The 27,406-nt window shown below is 51.6% G+C and overlaps 1 protein-coding gene across 1 annotated transcript in view; it reads right to left on the bottom strand.

The window, feature by feature from the left end:
• The window catches only part of LOC147706698 (phosphofurin acidic cluster sorting protein 2-like), an 825,692-nt gene that overhangs the window by 446,690 nt on the left and 351,596 nt on the right, over positions 1 to 27,406 (bottom strand). The window contains exon 4 of the mRNA XM_086925834.1: positions 4,141 to 4,266. Coding sequence (XP_086781960.1) covers positions 4,141 to 4,266 — 126 coding nt within the window. The remainder of the gene's footprint in view (positions 1 to 4,140; positions 4,267 to 27,406) is intronic.

Here is a 27,406-nt window from a genome sequence, read left to right as displayed (position 1 = left end):
TACAGGGATGAGGCAACTACAAAATGACATCCACCACCTTTTATGGTAGGTGTAAGGAACTTAAATTGCCCACTCAGCCTCCATGCGCGGAAGGGGGATTCTCTGGAGTCTGGGATGCAGAACAGGTCCCTCCAACTCTAAGAGTACGTCCATCCTGAGTGGAAGCAGAAGAGGGCGGCACAGAGAGGTGAACAGAGCTGCATTTCTTACCGCCAAGTCAGTCTGGCGCCTTCAGAATCATCTGTGACTGGTCTTGGTGCAGTGTTCCCAGGACACAAGGATCAGAGCTGCGATTGGTTGTGTAAAGCAGAATAAAACCCCAGCTTAGACTGAATGCATTCCCCAGGGCACCCTAGACTGGAAACTGGAGGAAACAGCCATCTACACAATTTCTGAAAACGATTAGGTGTACTACGCCAAACGACAGATTCCCTGATACAAAACACTTTCTTACCATGGCCTCCATCTTTATTTTGGCTCCCAACCTGGAGGACTACTCAGACAAGACCCTGGGTTGAGGCTTTATGGGGAATGGTGAGACGCAAGAAATATGGACTCTCCTGGTGCTCGTCAGTGACAGCAATGAATTTGGCAGCTCACTGCATGGGTGGGGCAGGAATCCCCCCGCAAATTGCACTCAGACCACCAGTGAGGTATCGAGCCCCCTGACGCTTTGAAAGGACAGGTAATCTGCAGCTTCAGTACTAGTAGGAGGGAGTAAGTAGGTTGCTTCAATACTAGCGTCATCACACTCACTGACGTCCGGTATCCGAATGTGAAGAGTCAGTACCACAACCATTGTCGCTCCTGCGGTGATATGCACCTAGGCTCTTCCCTAATCTGGGTTCCTCTATGAGCCTCTGCTTGTTCCTCGTTGAGCACATGAGGGTTGTCTGGGGTTTCAGGATGGGTTCCGAAGCTGGTGGTGGCACGGTGGAGACAGCCCTGGTGAAGGAGCCACTGGCAGAGCCTTCAATGTAGGCGCGGTGCTAGAGGGAGTCTGCAGCGGTCCCTGAAGGGGTCTCCAGAGGTCAGCTGATATCAAGGGAGAACCCACCAGCGGTAATCCAGTCTGTGGACCTTAAGGTTTTATGGGGCCTTAAAGTGCACCAAGGGGAAACAGGGCTTTGCAAAATTGCGCCAACATGGCTTATGTGGATGGGCAACCTACACCGCCTTGGTGCAGAGCATCAGAAACTCTGAGCAAGTCAAGGGTGTTATCAGGTCTAGAGCTGGTGCTATAGATGACACCAGGGCCAAAGCTGATCATGGCACCAGGGTGAGGTTCACCAACTCTAGTTCTGAAGAAGATTTGGCTCTTGAGTCCGGAAGCTGCGCAGTGCCCTACCCCTGGAGTGGGATCAATGTCTGGATCCCGAGGAACTCGGCCTGGTGAGTGTCTTGTGCTTTATTTTCATGTGCTTGGATCACTTGGATGTGGGTGAGCAAAGGGATTTTGAGGGGGACCTGGAGGTGGTCCCATGACTTCAAGTCATGTTCAGATCCCAAGCACCGCTGACAAAGCTTGTGAGGGTCTCAAACAGATATTTGAATCTGGCAGAAATGACAGGGCTTGAATCCTGACTTTTTGAGATTAGATGTCCTGCCTCTCACTGCAAAGAACCTATGTTGTTTTTTGGATAAATGTTCCACAGAGAGCAAGGAAGTTCATGGAAAAAAGGCAAGAGACGTGAGGATGCGTGCATGGCGTCTATATGGCTTAGGTGATGTCATATCCTGGGAGGAGCCAAGCATTGCCTACCGGTGCAGGGTCCAGTCTGACACCTCGCTGCAGATAGATGTTATCCATCAAGAGATGATTTCGCTGACTCGGCTCGCACTGTGGCTCTTAGAACCAAGCTGGACTCCTGACTTGGCTCAGCAGTGTCTCTTCCCTTAAATTCTCCGACTCTCCCACCTCTAGTGGGAACAGCATATACTTCAACGCACTGAGGCAGCAAAATGACTCACAACCTCTCTACAGAGGTTGGCTGTATGTGTCACTCCAAGACCCTGCTGAGGAAATATTAGTACCAAAAACAAGAAACAAGTTCTATCGGAGGCTTAGTTGGAAATATACAGTCGGAAGACCTTCAGGCACGCTGCCCTGAGCATGTTGTATCTATAAAAGTATGGGAAAGCAGAAAATTAGTATGTGGACACCAACTCTGAGGATGGGCCATAGATGCTTTGGCCAGAACTTTCTTTGTCTCTGCACAACAGCTGTATGTTTTGTGTCTCTTGGGAAGCTTTCTATACGGCCACTAACACGAGACAGGACCAACCTTTTGACGGAGCAGGATTTCGCGAAAAGAAACCTGCTCAAATGAATACCCCATAATACGTATTAACAGTAAGTAGTAATAGAAAACGAACGTGCACCCTACATGAACACAAGGGAAAAATGCTTTGCGCATGTCTGCACTAACATGAGATAACGCATGGAAGAACTAAACGTATTTAAATTGTGCTTTAAAGGAAACGAGAAATAATGCATGAGTCGGCCTCATGTGCATTTTGTAGTTTGCATGTTGCAACTTGCTTTGGAATAATACATAATGCTACTTCTGCTTAAAGCTAAGCTAGGAAATATGCTACCAGGAATAGTGCAAAGGTGAGTGGTAAACAGTGAAAAGTGCTTTCCCATATTATTAATGAATGTTCATGTTCTATTTGGTATAGTGAGCTGGATGCGACGCCATTAGGCTTAAGTTAGCTGAATAAAGGAGGGTTGGAGAAAAGAGTGAAACTGACCTGTCTGAACAGACAGAAGCGCTGAGCACAGCAGATGAACCACAGCGGTTCAAGGCCGACATGCTGAAGGAAAGTATTGAGTGCCTTTCAAAGGGAAGTGATTGACCAGGGGAGCTAAAACCTTTTACACGGACATAACCAAGAGACTTATGAGATCGGTATTTGACTACATGAATTAAATGTGTGAATAAGTCAGAACTGATGTCACGAGAAGAAAAGTACAACAATAGTCTACAATAGTCTTGAATGGGAACCTGAAGGTGTGACCCACCACCTCCTAAATCCACCAATCAACTGTTGAGAGCCGGGAAATGTTTCAACGAATGTGGGATGGACAAGTAGGTTTTAGGGTATAATTGGGGTGCTTTTGGGGGTGTGGTTAGAGCACGTTTTTCCAGATAGCTGTCCGAGAGGGGTGATGCATCGCTGTTCATCGGTTTGCAGAGAGGCCTAGCTGTTCCTGTCCTGTTCCTGTCCCTGATATCTTTGTTCCCTGACTCTATTTCAGGGAACCCCCACTGCTTCCTTGGCCAGGAGGGTGGGTTTCTATAGATCTTTTGGGTGTGTATTATTCTGACTCGATCTTGCAAAATTACTTGCAAATGTGCTTTGTCTCAGAAACTTTTGCCCCTCCGCCTATCCACTCCGTCACATGAATATTGTTTGCATGTTTGCTAAAACTAATGTCTCTTAATCTATCCACTCCTTCATGAGCATTTCGTGTATTGTAAGATGAGTTTGATATCAGCTGCAATTGCTAAAATTATTTCTCTTGTGAATTTCATGTTTGCATTTTGACCTCATGCATTGAGCATTTTACTGACCATATTGAGACAAAACCTCATTAACCTTATCTTGAGTCTGTGATTATTTAGCTGACTGGATAGCTTGTTAAATAGTGCAAACATTATCATCAACTATTTGGTCATCGACCAAGAAGAAAGAAAGTTGATGTACAAGTTTAGTTATACATTCAGAAACGACAAACATGAAACTGTCTAGAAAATGAATTGATATTAGTAACAAACTGATCCCCAGCGCATCCAGGAATTGGGTGCATGTGTATGGGCCATTGTATTGTGATGGTATTGATTATTGATCCCTGATCAGGTATTGGTTTTGCACTGGATCACTTCCTTCATGTGTGAAAGAGACAGTTCTACATCACAATGCAGTCCAAAGTTCACTCCTCTGTTGAAGTCAGCACCTTGTCCTAGACTTTCTCTGATTGTATCTCTGCCTTCGACTCTCCTGGGCTCTCCGCTGACTTTCGGCTAGGTTTGTGCTATACAACTACCACATGCATACACACACATATACTTATTTTTAAACAGTAAGATGTTATCATCAGCTGAATGTCAAACACATGCTGCAAACTCGTCTCACCTCCGACATGTTGATCACCCCAACGGCCAGAGACTTGTACCCCAGAATGGTGCGGTTCTTGTACCGCTTCCGCCGCTGCAGCATGATTTGGAGTCTGTTGGCATCTCGCTTCAGGAAGTGTGAATACTGGAGATGGGAGACAAAGAAGAGGTCAAAGAGATGAAGGAAGGACTGGGGGTTCAGCTGCAGCATGGAGAAACAAGAGGCATACTGGAGCATGGAAGGACTTTCCTCTTCACCCCACAGACCCACTCCAGAGGGGGTGGGATCTGTGGGCTCCCTTCACCCCACAGCCCCACTCCAGACGGGGTGGGATCTGTGGGCTGTCACTCTTCAGCGCCCTCTGTTGTGCATGGAGCAGAAACAGGTGTATCTTAGACTACACTAGACTATCAATGATTTGTGTTCTGAGGGCGTGTTTGCAGACAAAGGTGGTACTTCCAGGGGGCGGGGGTGCTGCAACACACCTTGATGACCTAGAAGCAGATTAACAGGCCTCTTGAAGAGTTCTAGTTCTCCTTGCAGTGTTTGTTAAATCGCCATAGAGGCTGTTGAACACCAGGTACACTTTTAAATTATGCTCCTTGTTTTGTGATTTTTTTTTGTATTTCTGACTCCAGAGTGAGGGCATTCAGTAACCTGAACCTACAGACCCATAAAATGAAAGAATTCCCATTATGTCTCAAGACAGGTTTACAAATTGCCAATTGGCACACGCGGGTTATACTGTACATTCACTTTATCATAATCAAACTATCTTCAGTTGATATGTTCTCAATGTGAGAAGTTGGCCTGCATATGCTGTCCACTATTCTAGCGGGCACCTTGCACCAGTCCAATCGACCCTTATTGATGGTAAGTTAAAGACAACATTTAAAGAAAAGTATCCTAGTGGTAGCTGTGGAGAGCAGCCTTCAGGCTAAGTCTCGAAGGAATGTAAAGCAGCTTGTTTTAACAGTCTATAATCTCATGAATGACCAAATGAAAGGAGAACCACACAAGGTATATATATATAAAAAACGTATTTCTTCTAAACACATCCCTCTAGACCCTTTATGAGGCTAGAGGCAAAAGTACATACAGAAAACTCAATAGCACACAGTAAATTAGTACAATATATGTTGAGCTCCAGGGGCGTACCAAACCATATATTAAGAAAGTGGTATAAGAACCACGACTTGCATAGACACAAGGCCTAGAGCCGTTGGAACCGCTGGGGCCACCAGGAACCACCCATGGTAGTGACACAGGGGACCCACGGTGGACGCGTGCAGTGTATGAACACAGCCGCTAATCACCATTAACTTCTATGGGGAAAGTCGTGGTTGGACTTTTATAGATAAAGGACACTTACAAGAGGACTTGGAGCAAACCCCTTTAGAACTAGGGGGTTCTAGAGCCAACACCCATGGGAGCACCAGAGTACTCAAGTTACCTCACCCAGGGAAGCCGGGTGCATAGGTGTCTTTTGATGTCGGGTTTTGTCGCCATTTTCAATGGCAGCTGCTGGAAAGTGCTGCTGGCGTCCAAGTGGAGAGTGTCCGGTGTGATCCAAGCCTGGATCAAGGATGAGAAAAACCTGAAAGCAGAGGGGTCAGAGTCTGGGTCACTTGCCAGTGACACGGGGCACAATAGTCGAATGCCCACCGATGCCAGGTGATTTCAAGGAAAGCTTGACTCTTCAGCCACGAGGACCAGGAGGCGATGACGATGACCAGGTTCTGGAATCGAGCTGCCCCGCGAAGGATGTCGAGTGCTGCGGTGTCAGTTTCCGGTTTGGACCCAACAAGCCTTGGCAACAGCAAACCACGCAGAAAGCAGAGATTGGTTTTGGTGCAGACCAGCAAGGTCTGAGTGACTCACCACTTGGTAGGGAGTCAGGGCACGTCTGGAGCAACCAGCAAAGCCCAAGGAAAAGTAGAGGTACCTTCGAGGAGACCCACCAGTCGACGGACCAGGAATCTCGAAGGAGCCTCGAGTAGAAATGCAAGAAGCAGGCTCACGGAACACTCATGGAGTGTAGGCCCACAAACTTCGTTGCAGATGGTGCTTGGGGCTTGGGCTACAAGTAACCCAAAGCACAACTTCAGGAAAGCTCGGGAAGTCAATGCACTAGCAAATGTGCACAGTGTCCATTGGTCCGAATTCCACGTCACTCGTGAGGGCTGCGGGTCTCAGCTTTGCTGGGGACTCGGGTCGGCCTTCGAGAAGTCTGGAAATACTCTTCCTGGGGTGCAAATACTTCGGAGTCCGGTGGGATATTCGGAGATGCAGGCCGGCAAATGCTTTGTTGGTGCCTGTTTGAACAGGGGACCCAAAGGGAGATACTTCCGTCCTCTAGTCTTTAGTAGAGCGACGAAGTTCCAGGATTCAGTTTCAGAGTTTCATCCAGGTGTAATCGAAAGTCCTGTTGCCAGGGTTCCCTTACTTATACTAAGAAAAGGGGTTGGACATACTCTGGGGACCCACCTATGGGAGGGTGTGGAAAGAGGGGTGGTTACACCCATTTCATTTGTCCAGTTTCGCGCCAGAGCAGGGGCTGGTGGCCCCTGCAACCGGTTTGAACTGGGATATGCACAGGGACACCAAATGTGCCCCCAGTGCAGACTTTCAAAGCACTCTCAGAGGGCACCCACCCAGCCCCAATACACTGAAGCCTGTCTGGGAGGTGGTTACACCTCCCTGTGACAGGAAACCTATTGTCCAGGCCTCCCCTGCAGGAGTTTCGTCCAGCAGCAGGAGTCCAGACTCGTGTCTATGGCTGCAGCATCCATTTTGTGATGCCAGGGCTCTTTTAGAAGTGGAGAAGTGTGGCTCACCGATTAGAGCGGCAGACCCTGAGGCAGAGGTCTGGTCCGGACCAGGGTTCAATCCCCGTCGCGGCAGGGTCTTGGGCTCAATGTTCTCGGACCCGATAATTCTCGCCTCAGTGCCTACTCTAATCATGGGTTCCACTCTGCAACTCTGGGCAATAGCTTGCTTAATCTCCACACCGGCCCTAACAACGCTAGGATGCCTGGCTTCACCTTGGGGGTGCCCAGGAGTGGACACCTCACAGGAACAGGCCAGGAAGGGTTCCACAGCGGTATTCGTACAGCGCTTAGAGACCCCTGGGTGATAGGCGCTATACAAATCCAAATTACATTTACATTTTAAACTATTTCAGGTTAGACTAGTGTATACATCTCTCTCCCTCCAGAAGGGTGGAATTCTACCCCTCCCGCCAGGACTGGCGAGGGGGGGAGAGTGAAAGGGGGGGGACGGGGTGGGGGGGGTAGGATTCCAAGGTGTTTGACAACAAACACAACGTGTTTCCATGCAGCCATTCCAAAGTTAGCATTTACAGCGATGTTATAATGCACTTAAGAGTATATGGTCTGGCTCCATCAAGGAACAGTCTCAGAGAATAGGTTCCGAAGGCTGCAGAGGGGGCCTGCTCATGCATGGGCACCCTTTCACACAAAACCAAGCACTTTGCCTTCAGGATTGATAAGGCCTGCCATAGGAGTGACCGATAGGCTTTTGTGAGTCAGTGATTAAAGGTAGATATAGGTAACCTATATCTTAGCAAGGGGTGCATGCACCACCTTACCCAAACTGCAGTAGCAGTCCTGTAGTGTCATTTTCCCAGGGGTGGCATAATACATGCTTCAGCCCCTAGTAGGCCTCTGGGGTACCTATGCCCTTAGTACCTAGTGTACCATATACTAGGGACCCACAAGTGTACCTCAGTAAACAAACTGGAGTGTACCTAATGTACATGCAATAATTTTAGAGAGGAAGCAACTAGGCTGGGGTCCTGGATAGCAGGGCCCCAGCCAGACTAAAGTCGAAAAACAGTGAAACACCAGCAAGAAGTGGGGGTAACCATTGTAAGCAGATCCTACTCTACACTACAACCAATACAGGTTTTTACCAGGCGTCTTAAAGCGCTGTGATGCGGCGCTCAATGCTCTGGAAAGGTAGACGGTGTCTGGGAGGGTACAGTAGGTTCCAACCATTGGTGGGTGGTGGAGTGGCAATGCTCTGGCTGCTGTTGCCATCAGACAGCCTGGTTGGGAGGTGGTGGGGTGGGGGGATATGGGCTGGGGGGCCTTGAGAGGAATGTGCGGGATCCTAAGCCTCGCATGAACCTCCTAAATTCTGGTTTCAGCTAAAGTGGAGTTGAGGAGAGGGAATTCCAGAGGGTGGGGGGCTGCAGAGGTCCAAGGGATAACTTAGGTATTCACAAGAGATCTTTCCCTGACATTTAACACATTGGAATTTGTGAAGGTACATCGTCACCCTGTATATAGTGACCGACCTCTTGCCGCCCTTTCCCGGAGAATAAATATAACATGTATTGTATGAAGTGGGGGGGGGGGGGTCACCGGCTTGCAGCAGCAGATCCAGGGAACGGTGGTCCAGAACAGGGCATTGATCATAGGACAGAAGGTCCGGATCCAGGCCAGAGGTTCAGGATATCCACATAGGAAACATTTACATACAATGAATCTCAGTTTACAGAGTGAGGTGTTTCACAGAACCTGGGATGAATCTACACCGAGATGCCCGCCTGAGAAATTGTGAACATATAACGGCTTCTGCTTGACTTGTCACCCCGATAAACTGCCAACGCTTTACTGTGCTTGAGAATAAAAGATCTAAGGCAGTCACATTTATTTAAGCTACTGTTAAATACATTCACATTATTTGTCACCAGCTGTGCCACACAGAAGTGCCAATACCAAACCCTAGATCAAACTCTTTTAATTGAGGTTACAACTTCAATTTAATTAGTTTCACTAATCCCAACAGAGGGCCAATCTCCTTGGCTGTAGGATAATTAAATGTGCCTTTTCACCTTGTTTCCACCCTCCCAACTCGCATCCGCTTCCCCTTGTCTTTCTCCGAGGACGCGGACTTCCCTGTCGGGGTTGTGGACTCACACAAACAGCAGATATCAAGGGTACTATTCTTAGTAGCCTCGAAAGGACAAGAGGGTGAGTGTGCCCACCAGGATTTGGACAAGTAACTTTGGGTGAAACACAGATCCCTTCAGCAGATTCATAAGTGTATTGAGACCAAACACCCCTTCGGCCAGAGGGTTGGGGTACACCATGCAGAAGGGGGCAGGGAGGGTGTCGTAGCGGCTGAGTTTTCATGCAGCTTATGTGTGACATTGTTACTTTTACTGTGTGTTTCTGAGTGACATTCTACTGCCAAATGTGGGACATTTATTGCGACCTTCTCTAACAAGTAGATCAATGACCAGTGTTTGGGTACTTCTCTGTGAGTTTTCTGCAACTGCATCCAGATGTTTCATACAGCAATGAACATAAACTGAATAAGCCAGAACTATCGTGTTGCCACTGCTTATTTGCACTCTCAACCAAATGAGTAATAACATTTTTACCACTGTTGAACAGCTGCTCCTCTAAAACGGTGTCACTGCCCTGTGTCACCAGCACTAAAATGCGTTAGTCTAAGCCCTGATGCGTGGTACTTGGTAGGGCTGTGGGTGTGAACCGTGCGTCCTACAAATCTGAGGGTTCTCTATTTCTAGTTTGAAATGTTCATAAAGGTCTCTTGTGCCTCATATCCAGGGCCAGTTCTAGGACTTTTGGGGCCCCGGACAGAAAGGGAATAAGTGAGGCCCCCCTAATGTGCATACGTGCAATCACAGGGAATGACATCACAGGAAGTACCATTAATAGGCTATTGTTGAGCGACTTTGCATGAAGGAACTTTCTTGGTGTAGATATCAGTAAAACAATAAAAACATAAATATTAAAACTAATAAAATAAGTAAATCTATTTTAAATTTCGATTAACTGGAAATACATTATATCAGTCACACTGGATGGAAAGGGTTGACCTAGGTCACCCCATAACTCAAAAGTTTAATCACATGTTAGTTTGTTTCCAGATTAGCGAATTAGATATGCATGTCTGTATGTTTGCCTGACACATGTTCCACTTTGACTTGATGTGCCCTGGGTCCCTGCCAATCAGGTTCTCATGAACTGTGTTTTTTCCCAAACCTGTGCCTTTGTACCCACAATTGGCACGTCTCTGGCCACAGGTAGACCCCTTGTAAAAGGTACCATGGGTACCAAGGGCACTGTGACAAGGGAAGGTCTCTAAGGGATGCAACACCCATTGTGCCACCCTTAGAGGTACCTTACCTTAACACCCACACACTGCCATTGCAGGCTGCGTGTTTCGATGTAGAGACAAGCGAAGAGTCGACATGGCACACATCCCTGGGTGTCATGCCCACAACCCATTGCCAAAGGGCTAGGTAAGCAAACCCCCTAGCAGGGTGCACTAGCCCTCAGGTGAGGGTACAGTGGCATGAGCCCTGTGCCTCTATGTGTCTAAGTCCATTCTTAGACACTGAAAGTGTAGTAAAGCCATAAACAGTATAAGGTCTGGGAGTTGGTCATTACGAACTCCACAGCTCCATAATGGCTTTACTAAAACCTGGGAAGTTTGGTATCAAACTTCTCAGCACATTAAACCCACCCTGATGCCAGTGTGGGATTTAAGGTAAAATGCACTCAGAGGGCATCTTAGGCATGCCCCTTGAAAAACAACCAGCCCTGGTGTGGTTTCTGAATGGTTGCCCGCCATTCTGGACCCCTAGGTAGACATCCCTCCGCTCTCTGGGTCCAGAAACAAAGACCATGCTGGGCGGAGAGGTCATGCCTCCTCCCCCAACATAGGCTGGATCCACTTAGGGGAAGCTTCAAAGGCCTGCCGCCTTTGGAAGCTATCCCTGACTTTTGCTGCCCGCAGCTCTGTCCCCAACTTTGAGTGGGAGAATCGGCGGGAAAACCAAGCTACGAAGAGAGTTGTGTCCACATTTGCCAACCCCCACCCCTCAGATAGGGGAGGCAAGGTGTAGCTCATATCTCAGTCCCCTCTGTCTTGAAGATTGGAGGACTCAGCCAATTAGGGGGAGGCTCATGCCTCCTCCCACTGGAGAGTGGCATAATAGGGGGTTAACCCACCCCAAGGAAGAGACCCATTGGTCCTCACCTGCACGCCCCTTTAAACGCCCCTAAATCTAGTATTTATGGGCCATCCTGAACCTTGCCTCCTCAGATTCGAGGAAGAAAGAAGAAAGACCGAAGAGCTGTGCTGACCAAGGAAGAAGAGGAAACCTACTGCTTTGGCCCCAGCACTACCAGCCTGTCCCGACTCCAACCTGCCTACAGGGAAGAAACCGGTGTGTCCAGCAGCCAACAAACCCACAGAGCCCAGAGGACCTGCCCTGCACTCACCTTACAGACTGTCTCCAATGAGCACCAGATTTTCTCAACAAAGTCTCCAAGACCAGAATCCGGATTCAGGCGACTCTGTAATTCTGCGCCACTCTGCAACCGATGCCCATGGCTCGAGTTCGAGTGGTACAACACCACGAGGAGGTCTCCTCAGCAATCCTGACCTGGGATAAGGTGATCCCCGATCTCCCTCAAGCTTCAAGACGATGCCTGCAAGGGGAGAAGCAGCCTTGGTCCGGAGCTCCGCCTGACCCCGGGACCAAAAGCCAAATAACAGCCAGAATCAAGGCCGTTTCGAACTAATTTACGCAGCAACAGACGCCGGAATAATACAGGTCCGCCACAGCGCGCTGAGGAGGAAACGAGCGCAGGCTAACACTGAGTACTTCCCTTCGCAGTAACCGGCATCAGAACGGGCAGGAGAGCACCCAAAATGGCGCGGACGCACAGATAAGAATGAGAGCCGATTGCAGCGAAAGAACTTCAAAGGCACCCAAGGAGCCCAAGGTTAGTGTGCGCTTTCCAATCTGATCGGCAGAAGAGCCAGATAATCCGCCAAATCACTAATAAGGGACAAAGCAAAAACAGATCAAAACCGTTCACTCTGGCGTGTCTGCCTGAAGCAGAAACCGAAACTCCCCATGGGCGCGGCCATTTTGGAATAAAACGAAACTCACAACAAACGAGGCCTCTGGGAGGGGAACATCACAAGCACTGGAAGAGACGAGCATGAGCAGAAAACAGCAACGGAGAGCTAACGGAGGCAAAATTGACCTAACATAGGGGACTTGCTAAAAGGCGCATAAGTACGACACCAGATCAACACCCACCGCAGCCCCAGGGCCAATAACGAAACACAAATTTGGCGCAAACAAAAGAACTTAACAGGCACTCAAGGCACCCAAAGTCAGTGCGCGCTTTCCGCTTAGCACAAGAGCCAGATAATCGATCAAAAGATCACCAACAGGGGGAAAAACAAAGAGTATAAAGCCGTGTGCTCAGGCGTGTGTACCTCAACCGAAACCAAAACTCCCCACGGGCGTGGCCATTTTGGAATAAAACGAAACTCACAACAACAAGGCCTGCGGCAGGGGAACATCACATGCACTGCAAGAGACAAGCACGAGCAGTAGACAGCAACTGAGAGCTAGCGGAGGCAAATGTGAGTCAACATAGGGGACTTGCTAGAAGGCGCAAAAGCGCAACACCAGAGCAACACCAACCGCAGCCTCAGGGTCGAAAACGAAACACAAATAAGGCGCAGCCATCTCGGTAGCAGAGCGATAGCACTGTAAGAGCCAAACACGAGCAGAAGACAGCAACTGAGGGCTAACAGAGGCAAAAGTGAGCTAACAAAAAGGGACTTGCCAGAAGGCGCATAAGCGCAGCACCAGAGCAACACCAACCGCAGCCTCAGGGCCAAAAACGAAATACAAATAAGGCGAAGCCATCTCTGTAGCGGAGCGATAGCACAGCAAAAGTCGAGCACAAGCAGTAGACAGCAACTGAGAGCTAACGGAGGCAAAAGTGTTCTAACAAAGGGGACTGGCTAGAAGGTGCAAAAACGCAACAACAAAGCAACACCAACCGCAGCCTCAGGGCCAAAAAAAAAGAAGCACAAATAAAGCGCAACCACCGCAACAAGCGGACCCCAACAATATGGCAGGCGGTGACAGTAAGGCGACACAACAAATAAAGAAAAATAGACTAGAGGGCATTAACGAATCACCAATCAAACAAAAAACTGACATAAACAACACTAGACAGTATCCTCAGGAAGCTGGCAGATGTCCACGAACTTGCCAAATCAACCAAAAAAACGACTGACAAAATAGAACTGGAGCTACCAGCAATCAGAGCGGATATCCACGCAACAAACAACAAAATGGAAGTAATAGAGCAAAGAGTCAGTGACATCGAGGATCGTTCACAACTAACGGGCAAAGCCATAGGCAATATCGCCAAAGCAACCACAGAGCTCCGAAGACAGGCAGCAGAATTCGAAGACCGTAGTAGAAAGAGCAACATAAGAATTCTGGGGATACCAGAAGGAGAGGAGGACAAAGCGGGATCGTGCGTTTCACTCATACAAAACATCATCCCAAAACTAACAAACTTGAAGTTCGAAGGCCCCTTTGAGTTGGATAAGGCATACAGAGTTCCTGCAAACAGACAAGTGGGAAGAACTAACCCCAGACCGATCATATGCAAACCGCTACGCTCTCATCAAACCGACGCCATCTTCGGCGTAGCAAGAAAGAATCCCAACCTAATATGGAACGGCCACAGAATCATCCTGACGCAGGATTACTCAAACCCGACAGTAGATATTAGAAAAGGGTTCCTAGCCCAAAGGGAGAACTAAGGAAAGAAAACATCACCTTCTCATTCACAGGCCCGGCAAAATTCAGGCTAAACAACAAAGGAATTGCCATGATTTTTGAAGACCCTGCAGAACTCGCAAGGTACCTACAGGGGCCACCAACGCTCGAAATGGAGGACTCTATGCCGACGGCAAAAAGGAGCGCATCACCAAGAACAGCAACGGACAGGGGCTAAGCACCGACCAACAAATAAAGAAGAAGAGTTACAAGCAAAAAGAATCACAGCTGAACAAAAATTCTAGAGAAGCCCTTGATAAACACAACTCTACCTCGCAAGACATACCGAAACAGACTATATATCTACAAACTTAGACACTACAACAAATCTACCTCTCAGTAACCCAAAAGAAGAAACCAAAGAACCGGCTGCAAGCAATACACAACGGCAACACAGAAGAAGTGCAGCCGGAGAGAAGGAAGAGCATTATGGACTCACAGTGACTATAAGAACAGCCTCATGCACTGCAAGATGATGATAATCTACCTCAGGGTCCAGCACGGATGACCCAGACATTCTATATATATCCTTTAAAGTAGCAAATAATTTGTTCAGGAAAAATTGAAGGTCTCACCTCCCCGGGGTCAAGGCGGGAGGAGAGGGCACTTGCTGTCGCACGCCCACAGCACGAGGAAGGACTGGACAAAAGGTGGGTGGGACGGAGGGAGAATGGGGGGGTGTGCAGTAGCAGGGAGTAGGTTTTTTCGTCCTGTATGTCATGTTTGTCAAGTATGTCAAGTTTGTGGTGTTTGTCATGTCCAGGTCTCCATTAGTGAGGCCACCAGCAAATCACACAGTTTGGCCTCGGCACCGAGGCACCACTTTCCAAATGAAGGAAGCAAGGCGAAGATGGAAGGGCCGTCAGAGGCCAAAGTGTACTTGGCCCCAGAAGCAGCCAACAATGACAGGAACAGGTAGTAGTATACTATTAGCAGACCTCAAGATCATCTCACTCAACGTCAGAGGTCTCAACCACCCAGTTAAGAGAAAGAAAACCTTAGACTACCTAGCTAAAACAAAGGGAGACATAATCCTACTACAAGAAACAAAACTATCCCTAGAACAGGCAGACAAAATCAGAGCGAGATGGATAGGCCAGGTAGCATGTTCATCAGCAGTTGGGAAAAAAGAGGAGTGGTAACCCTGATCAGTAGCAGATCTAACAACCATCGAAAATGTGCAGCATGACAAGGAAGGTAGACTACTGATCACACAGCTGAAAAGAAGAGAGGAGACACTGCTGGTAGCCAAGATCTATGCAACCAACATAGATGACACTCCATTCTGGGAGAAGGTGACGAAAGAGCTAGAATCCAGCCCCCCAAATAACATGATGGTAGTTTCAACATGGCACTAGACCAGACACTAGACAGACAGGCCAAATCTAAAACACGCACGCCGACTTCCCACAAGACACTAATCAACCTTTGCAACAAATTGGACCTAGCGGACCCATGGCGTCTACAGCACCCCAACACCAGAGACTACACTTTCTACTCGCACCCACACAACTCCTACAGCAGAATAGACTACATTCTCATCTCCGGTACCCACACTGACCTAACCGAACACACAGACATAGCGGCCAGAACAATACCAGATCACGCATGTATCAGCCTACACCTGGTAGGGAGACATAATGAACATCTAACCCGCAGATGGCGACTCAATCCTACAACCTTAACAAACAAGAAGACAGAGTCAAAATCCAGAAAGCCATCGCAGACTACATCACAGACAACGGAACACAAGAAACAAACCCTGGCATTGTGAGGGAGGCACTCAAAGCAACAGTAAGAGGGGTACTAATAGAAATAAAGGCGAGAAGAGACAGAGAGGCGAGAGCCCAACTTGCGCAGCTTGAAAAAGACATAAAAAATCTAGAGACTCAACACATCAGGGACACCGCAAATCAAAGTACACGGACGCAACTCACAAAAAAGAAATACGAATTCAATAGAATACTCAGCGAGCGAGCGGGTCTTTGGATAAGGAAATCAACCTCTGTGAAGCGAACAAAGCAGGGAAATCACTAGCATCTTATCTCAAACGCAAACAAAGGAAGCACAGCATCACGGCAATCACAGACACCTCAAACAAAACACACACCAGACACAGCAAGATAGTACACACCTACAAAGAATTCTATGAGGAACTCTATAACAAAGACGTAGGGCTAGACACTAAAGGAACGAAATCCTACTTAGAGGGGCTAAAGCTACCGAAAATAACGGCTGAAGAAGCGAAAGCTTTAGGCCAAGACTTCAAACCCCTAGAGATCAAAACGGCCATAAAATCCCAAAAAGACAACAAGGCCCCTGGACCAGACGGTTACACAGCACAGTTCTACAAATCCTTCCAAGATCAAATTGTACAGACACTAATGAAAGCTTTCAACCATTGCGGAGATTTAGGGGAAGTAACGGCCACAATGGCACAAGCCAGCATCATAGTCATTCCAAAGGAGGGTAAAGACCCACAATTGCCAAGAAACTACTGTCCTTTATCACTTATCAACTTAGACTGCAAATTATATGCCAAAATACTAGCAACTAGGCTAAGCAGAGTGCTCCCAAAACTAATAGGAAACACACAAGTAGGGTACATGAAAGGCAGGATGACTAGCGATAACACCAGACTTCTCTGCCAAGTCATAGAACACTGCTCAAACACACACTCCCGAGCAGTCACAATCACACTAGACGCTGAAAAAGCCTTTGACTGGGTGTCCTGGAACTTCTCAGAAGAATGCCTACAGGCATACAATCTAGCGGAGACATACGCCAAGAAGGTTATGGCCCTGTACAAAAACCCATAAGTGCAGATAGCCATCAACGGCACCACCTCAGCATCTTTTGATCTCCAGAGAGGAACAAGACAAGGCTGCCCACTATCCTCACTGCTGTTCCTACTAGCCCTAGAACCACTGATCAGAGATATCCTTACCAATAAGAATATTGCAGGCATCTCCATCAACAAAACAACGGCCAAACTAGCGGCCTACGCTGATGATCTGCTGATCATCACAGAAAACCCAACACAATACCTGCGCTCATGCGCACCATAGACTCATACGCCTCCCACTCAGGGACCAAATTAAATAGAGACAAATCAGAGTGCATGCCCATGAACATACACACAACTAGAGAGGTTCTAGGAGACTCTGGGCTGACTTGGCAAACGCAATCGATAAAATACCTAGGAATCATTTTTGGGAGAAACCTACGAAGCACGCTTGAACAAAATGAGGACTGCACATTGAAAAAGACAAAAGGCTTGCTGGAAAAATGGTCGCCTAAATTCATCACCTGGTGGGGAAGAGTAGAGACAGTCAAAATGATGGAAACTCCAATGGTCAACTACCTAGCCAGCATGCTCCCCTTAGCACTAACAGATGATTTCCACAAGAAAATAGACCAGGCTCTTAACAAATTCATCTGGAGAGACAAAAATCCAAGACTATCTCTACAAAAACTGAGACTGAGGAAAGAACTAGGAGGCCTCAATGTTGCAGACCTAAGGACTTTAAACACAGCCTGTATCGCCAGGCAGGGTCTGCACTGGGTAACACAAAACCCGTCATATACACCAACATGGCTAGACATAGAGAAAGCCATCCTCAACAATGTAGACCCCCTAACTCTACTAACAGCCAATAAACAAACACTAAAGAAGAACCCTGTGCTCAAAATAACAAAAATGGCACTCCTCAAGGTAGATCAGAAATAGAAGCTTTACAACTTCCTGGCCATCAAAACAGCGATCACAAAAGCGAACCTCAACTGCCAAACGCCCTCAATTTTCCAACTTATGGAAAATCTGAACAAGGAAGGTCACCATGTATCACACCTGTATAAACTCCTACGCCCCACCTCCTCGAAACTCAATGGAAAAAACAAACAGTATTGGGAATCTCAGATAGGCAGGAACATAACAGAGATGGAAGCAGCCAATATGTGGTCATCCCCCACGAAGAACATTATATCTCCAGCACTAGCACAAACAAAATTCTGGCTACTACACCAGGCACACTGGACCCCTTCTAAACTAGCGAAACTAGGCCTAAGAGATAACAGCCTCTGCTGGAACTGCAACATCGCCACTGGAGACCTTGAGCATCTAGTCTTCCAGTGCAACAAGGTAAAAAAGCTCTGGGACAAAGTGTTCGAATTCACAAACCAGACACTAAACTGCACCCTAAAAAAAGAGTTCTGCACTCTAACAACAGCACACATGAATACCGACATCAGTACACAACAGGACAGAAACCTCTTAGACTTCCTCCTCACGAGCGCCACGAAAATAGTACTAGCCAACTGCAAAGATACCTCCAAGGCCACATTTAAGGGGTGGCTAAACTGGATAACATTCTTGAGAGGAGCAGACAGCGCAGTTCTAAAATACACTCCATGGAGAAAACCAAACAGAGAGATGTGGTCCTCACTAGACATCGCCCTAGACCCTTTCAAACCACCATAGAGACCACCCACTCGCGCTCCTGCACCTAAAACAAAGTACGGTACCTCAGGCCGATCTGCAACCAGCAGACAACAACTATATGTTATATGTTTCTATGTTATTTGTTTAAGAACCAGCACATAACGAAGAGTGTCAAGCCCAACGCAAAGTAGACACAGATGTGTCCAACCAAGAGGGCTCTGTAACCAAAAACCCTACAGACACAATTTGCTCAGGACTTGTTTTTGTATGTGCCAAAATAAGCAAAAGAGACCAACAGCCAGTCATTTTTGTATGTTTTTTATTTGTATGTTCCATGTAAAGGAAAGGCAATAAAAATATTAAAAAAAGAAAACACGACGCCAGAAGACACCCCTGCACCGGACTCCCCAAAGCATTCGGTGACCCAACCAACGCTGTCCAGGGATCCTCAAAGAACCCATCATATCTCTCCAGTCAGTGGTCGTCTTCATAAAATCTCCCTGCTCAAGCCTGGAGTAACTTCGCAGAACCGACTGTCTCCATTGAAAGCACAAGGTCCCGTACGTCTTTTTGGCACACTGCACCCGGCCGCCCCAGTGCTGCTGGTGATGCAGCTTCTGCGCTGGTCATTTGCCCCTGCAGTGTTGACCTTAACCCCAGGAGCTTTTCTCCCACACTTGAGTGGCCTGCTCGTAAGCAGTCCCTAACCACAGCCCCTTTAGCCCTATTGGCTAACACTGGGCCCATGCACTTTGCACCCGGCCCCCCTGTGCCGTTGGTGTGCAACTCTAGTGCCTACCTAGATCTTGGGGAACCTTGGTCCTAATCCCCAAAACACCCACATGTACGTTTTGTACTTACCTGGAAAACTGCTAACACTTTTCTCCCATGGAAATCAATGTTAAGAGATTTTGGGCCTAAAATATTTTTTGTTGAACTGTTGTTTTGTTTGGGAAAACAGAAACTATACTCAAAGCCAAGAAAAGTCTTACTTACCTTTTATTGTGAGAGCCTCGGGTGTGGTATCCAAGCATACCACCCACAGTACTCAAAGTAATTAAAAAGTATTCTAAAAGGAATTACTGTGTAATTCAAAGCTGCTTTTTAAAGTTATCCCAACTTGTAAGAATTGCAACTCCATGTTCAATTGCTTTGCAGAGTAAAGGTTCACAATTGAACGTATATTTTACCTACCTGCACAAAGTCCTGCTTGGTTCTAGAATTGAAATACATATATACCTATGTTTATACTTACCCAATTGGCCTGGAGTCAGTCTGAGTGTATGCATCAGTCTTGATTGAGTGAATACAATAAATGCTTAGCACCCCCTCTGGATAATCCTAATTGCTCGCCCACACTACCACAAAGGGAGCTGTTAGTACTTACCTATTACTGCTCGCCCACACTACCACAAAGGGAGCTGTTAGTACTTACCTATTGTCGCCTCTGCCACACCTCTGGGGACTCCCGGGGCTCTGTGCACACTGTACCTTACTCTGGTAAAGTATATTCAGAGCCAGCGTCATACAACAGTCAACACGTGATGGGAGGAACACATGGTTTGTGGGCTGCGACTGCATCATGAGGGAGTGTGGAGAGACTCTAGGGCTGTGTATGTGCCCCGGGGAGGGATGCCAGGCTCTAGGGCTGTGTCTGTGCCCCGGGGAGGGATGCCAGGCTCTAGGGTGTGTCTGGGCCCGGGGGGAAGGGGGGGGGGGTGCCAGGCTCTAGGGCTGTGTCTGTGCCCCGGGGAGGGATGCCAGGCTCTAGGGTGTGTCTGGGCCCGGGGAGGGGTGGGAGGAGGGGGCTAATGCCAGGCTCTAGGGCTGTGTCTGTGCCCCGGGGAGGGATGCCAGGCTCTAGGGCTGTGCCGGGCCCTGGGGAGGGATGCCAGGCTCTAGGGCTGTGTCTGGGCCCCGGGGAGGGATGCCAGGCTTTAGGGCTGTGTCTGTGCCCCGGGGAGGGATGCCAGGCTCTAGGGCCGAGTCTGTGCACCAGGGAGGGATGCCAGGCTCTAGGCTAGGGTGTGTCAGGGCCCCGTGGAGGGATGCCAGGCTCTAGGGTGTGTCTGGGCCCCGGGGAGGGATGCCAGGCTCTAGGGTGTGTCTGGGCCCCGGGCAGGGCTGCCAGGCTCTAGGGTGTGTCTGGGCCCCGGGCAGGGCTGCCAGGCTCTTGGGTGTGTCTGGGCCCCGGGGAGGGATGCCAGGCTCCAGGGTGTGTCTGGGCCCCGGGCAGGGATGCCAGGTTCTAGGGTGTGTCTGGGCCCAGGGGAGGGATGCCAGGCTCTAGGGGGGTGTGTCTGGACCCAGGGGAGGGATGCCAGGCTCTAGGGCTGGGTCTGGGCCCCGGGGAGGGATGCCAGGCTCTAGGGCTGGGTCTGGGCCCCGGGGAGGGATGCCAGGCTCTAGGGCTGGGTCTGGGCCCCGGGAAGGGATGCCAGGCTCTAGGGTGTGTCTGGGCCCCGGGGAGGGATGCCAGGCTCTAGGGTGTGTCTGGGCCCCGGGGAGGGATGCCAGGATCTAGGGCTGGGTCTGGGCCCGGGGAGGGATGCCAGGCTCTAGGACTGGGTCTGGGCCCCGGGGAGGGATGCCAGGCTCTAGGGCTGGGTCTGGGCCCCGGGGAGGGATGCCAGGCTCTAGGGCTGGGTCTGGGCCCCGGGGAGGGATGCCAGGCTCTAGGGTGTGTCTGGGCTCAGGGGAGGGATGCCAGGCTCCAGGGCTGGGTCTGGGCCCCTGGGAGGGATGCCAGGCTCTAGGGTTGTGTCTGGGCCCCGGGGAGGGATGCCAGGCTCTAGGGTGTGTCTGGGCCCCGGGGAGGGATGCCAGGCTCTAGGGTGTGTCTGGGCCCCGGGGAGGGATGCCAGGCTCTAGGGCTGTGTCTGGGCCCCGGGGAGGGATGCCAGGCTCTAGGGCTGGGTCTGGGCCCCGGGGAGGGATGCCAGGCTCTAGGGCTGGGTCTGGGCCCCGGGGAGGGATGCCAGGCTCTAGGGTGTGTCTGGGCCCCGGGGAGTGATGCCAGGCTCTAGGGTGTGTCTGGGCTCCGGGGAGGGATGCCAGGCTCTAGGGTGTGTCTGGGCCCAGGGGAGGGATGCCAGGCTGTAGGGTGTTTCTGGGCCCCGGGAGGGATGCCAGGCTCTATGGTGTGTCTGGGCCCCGGGGAGGGATGCCAGGCTCTTGGGTGTGTCTGGGCCCCGGGGAGGGATGCCAGGCTCTTGGGTGTGTCTGGGCCCCGGGGAGGGATGCCAGGCTCTTGGGTGTGTCTGGGCCCCGGGGAGGGATGCCAGGCTCTTGGGTGTGTCTGGGCCCCGGGGAGGGATGCCAGGCTCTTGGGTGTGTCTGGGCCCCGGGGAGGGATGCCAGGCTCTAGGGTGTGTCTGGGCCCCGGGGAGGGATGCCAGGCTCTAGGGCTGTGTCTGGGCCCGGGGAGGGATGCCAGGCTCCAGGGCTGTGTCTGTGCCCCGGGGAGGGATGCCAGGCTCTAGGGCTGTGTCTGGGCCCCGGGGAGGGATGCCAGGCTCTTGGGTGTGTCTGGGCTCTGGGGAGGGATGCCAGGCTCTAGGGTGTGTCTGGGCCCAGGGGAGGGATGCCAGGCTGTAGGGTGTTTCTGGGCCCCGGGAGGGATGCCAGGCTCTATGGTGTGTCTGGGCCCCGGGGAGGGATGCCAGGCTCTTGGGTGTGTCTGGGCCCCGGGGAGGGATGCCAGGCTCTTGGGTGTGTCTGGGCCCCGGGGAGGGATGCCAGGCTCTTGGGTGTGTCTGGGCCCCGGGGAGGGATGCCAGGCTCTTGGGTGTGTCTGGGCCCCGGGGAGGGATGCCAGGCTCTAGGGTGTGTCTGGGCCCCGGGGAGGGATGCCAGGCTCTAGGCTGTGTCTGTGCCCCGGGGAGGGATGCCAGGCTCTTGGGTGTGTCTGGGCCCCGGGGAGGGATGCCAGGCTCTTGGGTGTGTCTGGGCCCCGGGGAGGGATGCCAGGCTCTAGGGTGTGTCTGGGCTCCGGGGAGGGATGCCAGGCTCTAGGGTGTGTCTGGGCCCCGGGGAGGGATGCCAGGCTCTTGGGTGTGTCTGGGCCCCGGGGAGGGATGCCAGGCTCTTGGGTGTGTCTGGGCCCCGGGGGGTGCCAGGCTCTTGGGTGTGTCTGGGCCTGGGGGGGGGATGCCAGGCTCTAGGGTGTGTCTGGGCCCCGGGGAGGGATGCCAGGCTCTAGGGTGTGTCTGGGCTCCGGGGAGGGATGCCAGGCTCTAGGGTGTGTCTTGGCCCCGGGGAGGGATGCCAGGCTCTAGGGTGTGTCTTGGCCCCGGGGAGGGATGCCAGGCTCTAGGGTGTGTCTGGGCCCAGGGGCGGGATGCCAGGCTCTTGGGTGTGTCTGGGCTCCGGGGAGGGATGCCAGGCTCTAGGGTGTGTCTGGGCCCCGGGGAGGGATGCCAGGCTCTAGGGTGTGTCTGGGCCCCGGGGAGGGATGCCAGGCTCTAGGGTGTGTCTGGGCCCCGGGGCGGGATGCCAGGCTCTTGGGTGTGTCTGGGCCCCGGGGAGGGATGCCAGGCTCTTGGGTGTGTCTGGGCCCCGGGGAGGGATGCCAGGCTCTAGGGTGTGTCTGGGCCCCGGGGAGGGATGCCAGGCTCTAGGGTGTGTCTGGGCTCCGGGGAGGGATGCCAGGCTCTAGGGTGTGTCTTGGCCCCGGGGGGGTGCCAGGCTCTAGGGTGTGTCTTGGCCCCGGGGAGGGATGCCAGGCTCTAGGGTGTGTCTGGGCCCCGGGGCGGGATGCCAGGCTCTTGGGTGTGTCTGGGCTCCGGGGAGGGATGCCAGGCTCTAGGGTGTGTCTGGGCCCCGGGGAGGGATGCCAGGCTCTTGGGTGTATCTAGGCCGCGGGGAGGGATGCCAGGCTCTAGGGTGTGTCTGGGCCCCGGGGAGGGATGCCAGGCTCTAGGGTGTGTCTGGGCTCCGGGGAGGGATGCCAGGCTCTAGGGTGTGTCTTGGCCCCGGGGGGGTGCCAGGCTCTAGGGTGTGTCTTGGCCCCGGGGAGGGATGCCAGGCTCTAGGGTGTGTCTGGGCCCCGGGGCGGGATGCCAGGCTCTTGGGTGTGTCTGGGCTCCGGGGAGGGATGCCAGGCTCTAGGGTGTGTCTGGGCCCCGGGGAGGGATGCCAGGCTCTAGGGTGTGTCTGGGACCCGGGGAGGGATGCCAGGCTCTAGGGTGTGTCTGGGCCCCGGGGAGGGATGCCAGGCTCTAGGGTGTGTCTGGGCCCCGGGGAGGGATGCCAGGCTCTAGGGTGTGTCTGGTCGGCATTTTACAGGCTTGGACAGTATTTACACGTCTGAACCAGAGCAAAACATCTGTATAGAACTTCTCGGTATATTACAATGTAAAAGGAAATATCCATGCCTCATCATCTAAGTATAATCTCTCAAATTGGAAGTGCACGGAATCTAAAGACAAGTGATGTAAGCAGAGGTCTTCGACTAGGAAGGAGCCCCTCCCCGGGGGGCCTCAACTGATCTCAGGGACGCACTAGCCTCAGCAATGGCTGAGATTCATTCAAGCATTCCATCCCTCACTCTGTGTATATTGTTTTTGTGGACAGTAAAATACAACTATGATTCGGCCGCATTGCACCCATAACCTCACGAGGCCACAGTCTCACTGCACTTGCTGCACGACTGACAGCCTCGCCCCTCAGAAGAGTCTCTTGCCCTGGGCCTTGCAGCCAGCCGAAATCCAGGAATCTTGAGAAATTACCGTCCCATATCCCGACTACCCATGCTCAGTAAGATCCTGGAAAAGCACAAACTCCACTCTGTCTATTTTCCTAGAAACCCTTGAGCTCCTACACCTTTCACAGACGGGCTTCCGTCCCTTACATGGAACACAATCGGCACTTATTGCCGTGGTCGAAGAAGCTAACAAGATAATCCATCAGAGAGGAGCAGCGGCCATTCTCCTCCTTGGTCTCAGTGCCGCTTTCGACACAGTACATTTTAACATTGTGCTCGAAAGACTTCGGAGGGCGGGGGTGGCCGGGGGAGCCATTGCATGGATCCAATCCTTTCTCAAGGACAGAACATTTCAGGTTTGTGCGGGTGAATCTACCTCTAGGTCTTTACCTCTCAGCTGTGGAGTTCTTTGGGGCTCCTCCCTGAGCCATACACTGTTTTAACGTGTACATGGGGCCAATGACAGATATTGTCCAGCCGTTTGGGATTAAAATTGTCACCTATGCGGACGACACTCAGCTGGTGGTCTCTTTAAATCACCCACAGAATGCTGCTCCTGACCCGGGGAAGGTAGCCACATGGATGCAATATTCATGTCTCAAACTTAACGGAGACAAAACCGAAATCATGTATCTAGATAATGCACTCAACAAGGAGGTCAAAGTATCATGGCCAACATGTCTGGGACACTCTCCGGTTCCTAAGTCCAAAATAAAAAGCTTGTGCGTGTGGCTCGACAAGTCACTCAAAATCGACCAGCAAGCAGTGGAAGTGTCAGGGGTCTGTCACGGCATCCTTAGAATGCCGCGAAAAATCCTCCCCATACTTCCCATGGGGGCAAGGAGAACCATGGTCCAGGCCTTAGTTTTTTCGCGCCTGGACAACAGCAACTCACTGTACATAGGAGCACCTAAATCCACCTTAAGGAAGCTTCAAGTGGCACAGATGTGCGCCGCCCGACTACTGTCGGGCTCGTCCAGAACGCAGTCAGCCATGCCCTGCTTAAAGTCCTTACAATGGCTTCCCATAGAGGAGAGAATCAAATTTAAAGCCCTATGTGCTGCACACAAGACCCTCATGGGTAAAGGCACACTCATTAACCAGCCTCTTATTGTGGCCTACCGCCCGAGGAAATCCCTCCGCTCTGCGAAGCTAATACTAGCTACCATCCCTAAAATCCAATTCGAAGTGGGGCGCGTTCCTTTTCATACAATACAGCGAGGCAGTGGAGCTCCTTTCCCTGCATTTGCGCTCACAGACGTCCCACCTCACTTTTCAGAAATGTCTCAAAACCTGGCTCTTCCAGAATGTCAACTGGCAGCTTTTCATGCGCCTGCTCTTTCTGCCGATAGCGCTGGGATGCCTTAGGGTAGCCATGCGCTTAAGAAGTGTTAATGAATAATAATAATGGACCAGTGCTGCGAGGTCCAGAACAGCAGGCTTCCTCTCTTGGGCCTCTCATGACTGGTAGGCCCAGGGGAGGATGGCCTTTACCTGTCCTTTGCAGCTCGGGGAGGATGGCCTTTACCTGTCCTTTGCAGCTCGGGGAGGATGGCCTTTACCTGTCCTTTGCAGCTCGGGGAGGATGGCCTTTACCTGTCCTTTGCAGCTCGGGGAGGATGGCCTTTACCTGTCCTTTGCAGCTCTGGGAGGATGGCCTTTACCTGTCCTTTGCAGCTCTGGATCATGGCTGTGCGGGGCATGAGAAAAGGGCCAAGTGGCGTAGTCATGTCGCTATGGGCCCTGATGGAAGAAAATGATGCCAGACAGTAAAACACAGTCCTAATCTGGGTGCGTTGGGTCCCTAACATCCATGAGATGTGGTGGCACTGCTCCTTCTGCACTACTAATAGCTACACCCCCGAGAGAGCCCCCCATAAGTCTCACAGCCATACTCCTGCTCTGCTAAGCTCATGGGCTGGTACCTTCTACCCTTAGTGTCCAACCATGACCGGCTGCAATGTCAGGGCAGGGAGGGCCTCTCCCAGGCCTCACCGCTCTGGAACATGGCTGCAATGCCCAAGGAAGAGAGGCAAGTAGCGCATGAATGGTGCCATCGGTGCTGGTGGTGCTGGGTCCCTCTTACCCACTGGCTGCACAGTAAAATACCATAATTCGGGAACATTAGGCACTTAATACCTGTGGACCAGTGCTGCTGTACCTGCTGCACTACTGATGGCTGTGCCCAGGCAGAAAGGGAATGTGTGAGACCCCTCTAATTTGAATGCAACGTATAATCACAGGAAATTACATTACAAGACATGGACCCGGCCATGGACACATGCACAGAGCCATGACAGTTTCAATAAGACACAAGGGAGGGGCCCGAAGGAGGTGCCCCCCCCCCCCCCCTCCTGGGCCTTTCAGACACTGACAAGCATCTCTTTCACCTGCATGGTGCAGGACCCCTCCTGTGCACAAAGCCCCCTCCCAGACACTGACAAGCATCTCTTTCATCTGCATCGTGCAGGACCCCTCCTGTGTACAACGCCCCCTCCCCGACACTGAGAAGCATCTCTTTCACCTGCATGGCGCAGGACCCCTCCTGTGTACAGCACCCCCTTCCAGGCACTCTGAGGCATCTCTTTCACCTGCATAGTGCAGGACCCCTCCTGTGCACAACGCCCCCTCCCAGACACCGATAGCATCTCTTTCACCTGCATGGTGCGGGACCCCTCTGTGTACAACGTCCCCTCTCAGACACTGACAAGCATCTCTTTCATCTGCATGGTGCAGGACCCCTCCTGGGTACAACGCCCCCTCCCAAAGACTCTGAGGCATCTCTTTCACCTGCATGGAGCAAGACCCCTCGGGCGTGGCTTGGATGCCGAGGGGACAGGCAGCGTGAGCCCGGAGCTCCGCGCCAGATCCCCGTAATTATTCTGCTAAAGGCCTGAACTCCGTCGTGTGCAGGGTTCTCCGAGCACCAGACGAACTCGGAACAGCAGCGGACCCCCAGGCACGGATTTTCAGGCTTCTCCGGTGGTGCATCGGCCCGGCAGAAGAACAAAGGAGAACTGAGCGCGCTGGCTCAAAATGGACCCGGAGCCAGAGGCGATAGAGGCTAAAGAAGCACGGCGATCCCCCGGCGACGATTTGGGGAGGAAGAGGTGCCGCTCAGGTTCGCCTGTACTCCTGCGGACGCGGACAGCGGAGCCGTTCATTCCTGCGGCTGGGGCGGACTTAAATCGCTGAATCGCTGAATAACTGCGGCAACGGAGAGCAAGATGGCGGCCGCCCCGGGACCCGGCAGCCGGCCATGATCCTGTGAGCAGCAGCGGAGTGGAGAGGCGTCAGGCGCGCTGAGCGGCGGAGAGCCCCGCTCCGAGCTTCGCTGCGAAACGAGCGGCGTACTGGACCTTCAGGGGGTAAAATCCCTCAGAGAGGTGAGGCTGGGGCTAGCTGAGCTCGAAGGGGCCACGCAAGGACGAAGAGCAGCAGGCGATGGCCGGGTGACCGGGAGCCTCTGCTG

This window comes from Lissotriton vulgaris, chromosome 6 (assembly GCF_964263255.1).
Source record: "Lissotriton vulgaris chromosome 6, aLisVul1.2, whole genome shotgun sequence".
Classification (NCBI taxonomy): Eukaryota; Metazoa; Chordata; class Amphibia; order Caudata; family Salamandridae; genus Lissotriton; species Lissotriton vulgaris.
The sequence above is the reverse complement of the archived record's forward strand: the minus strand, read 5'-3'. Positions and strand labels throughout refer to the sequence as shown.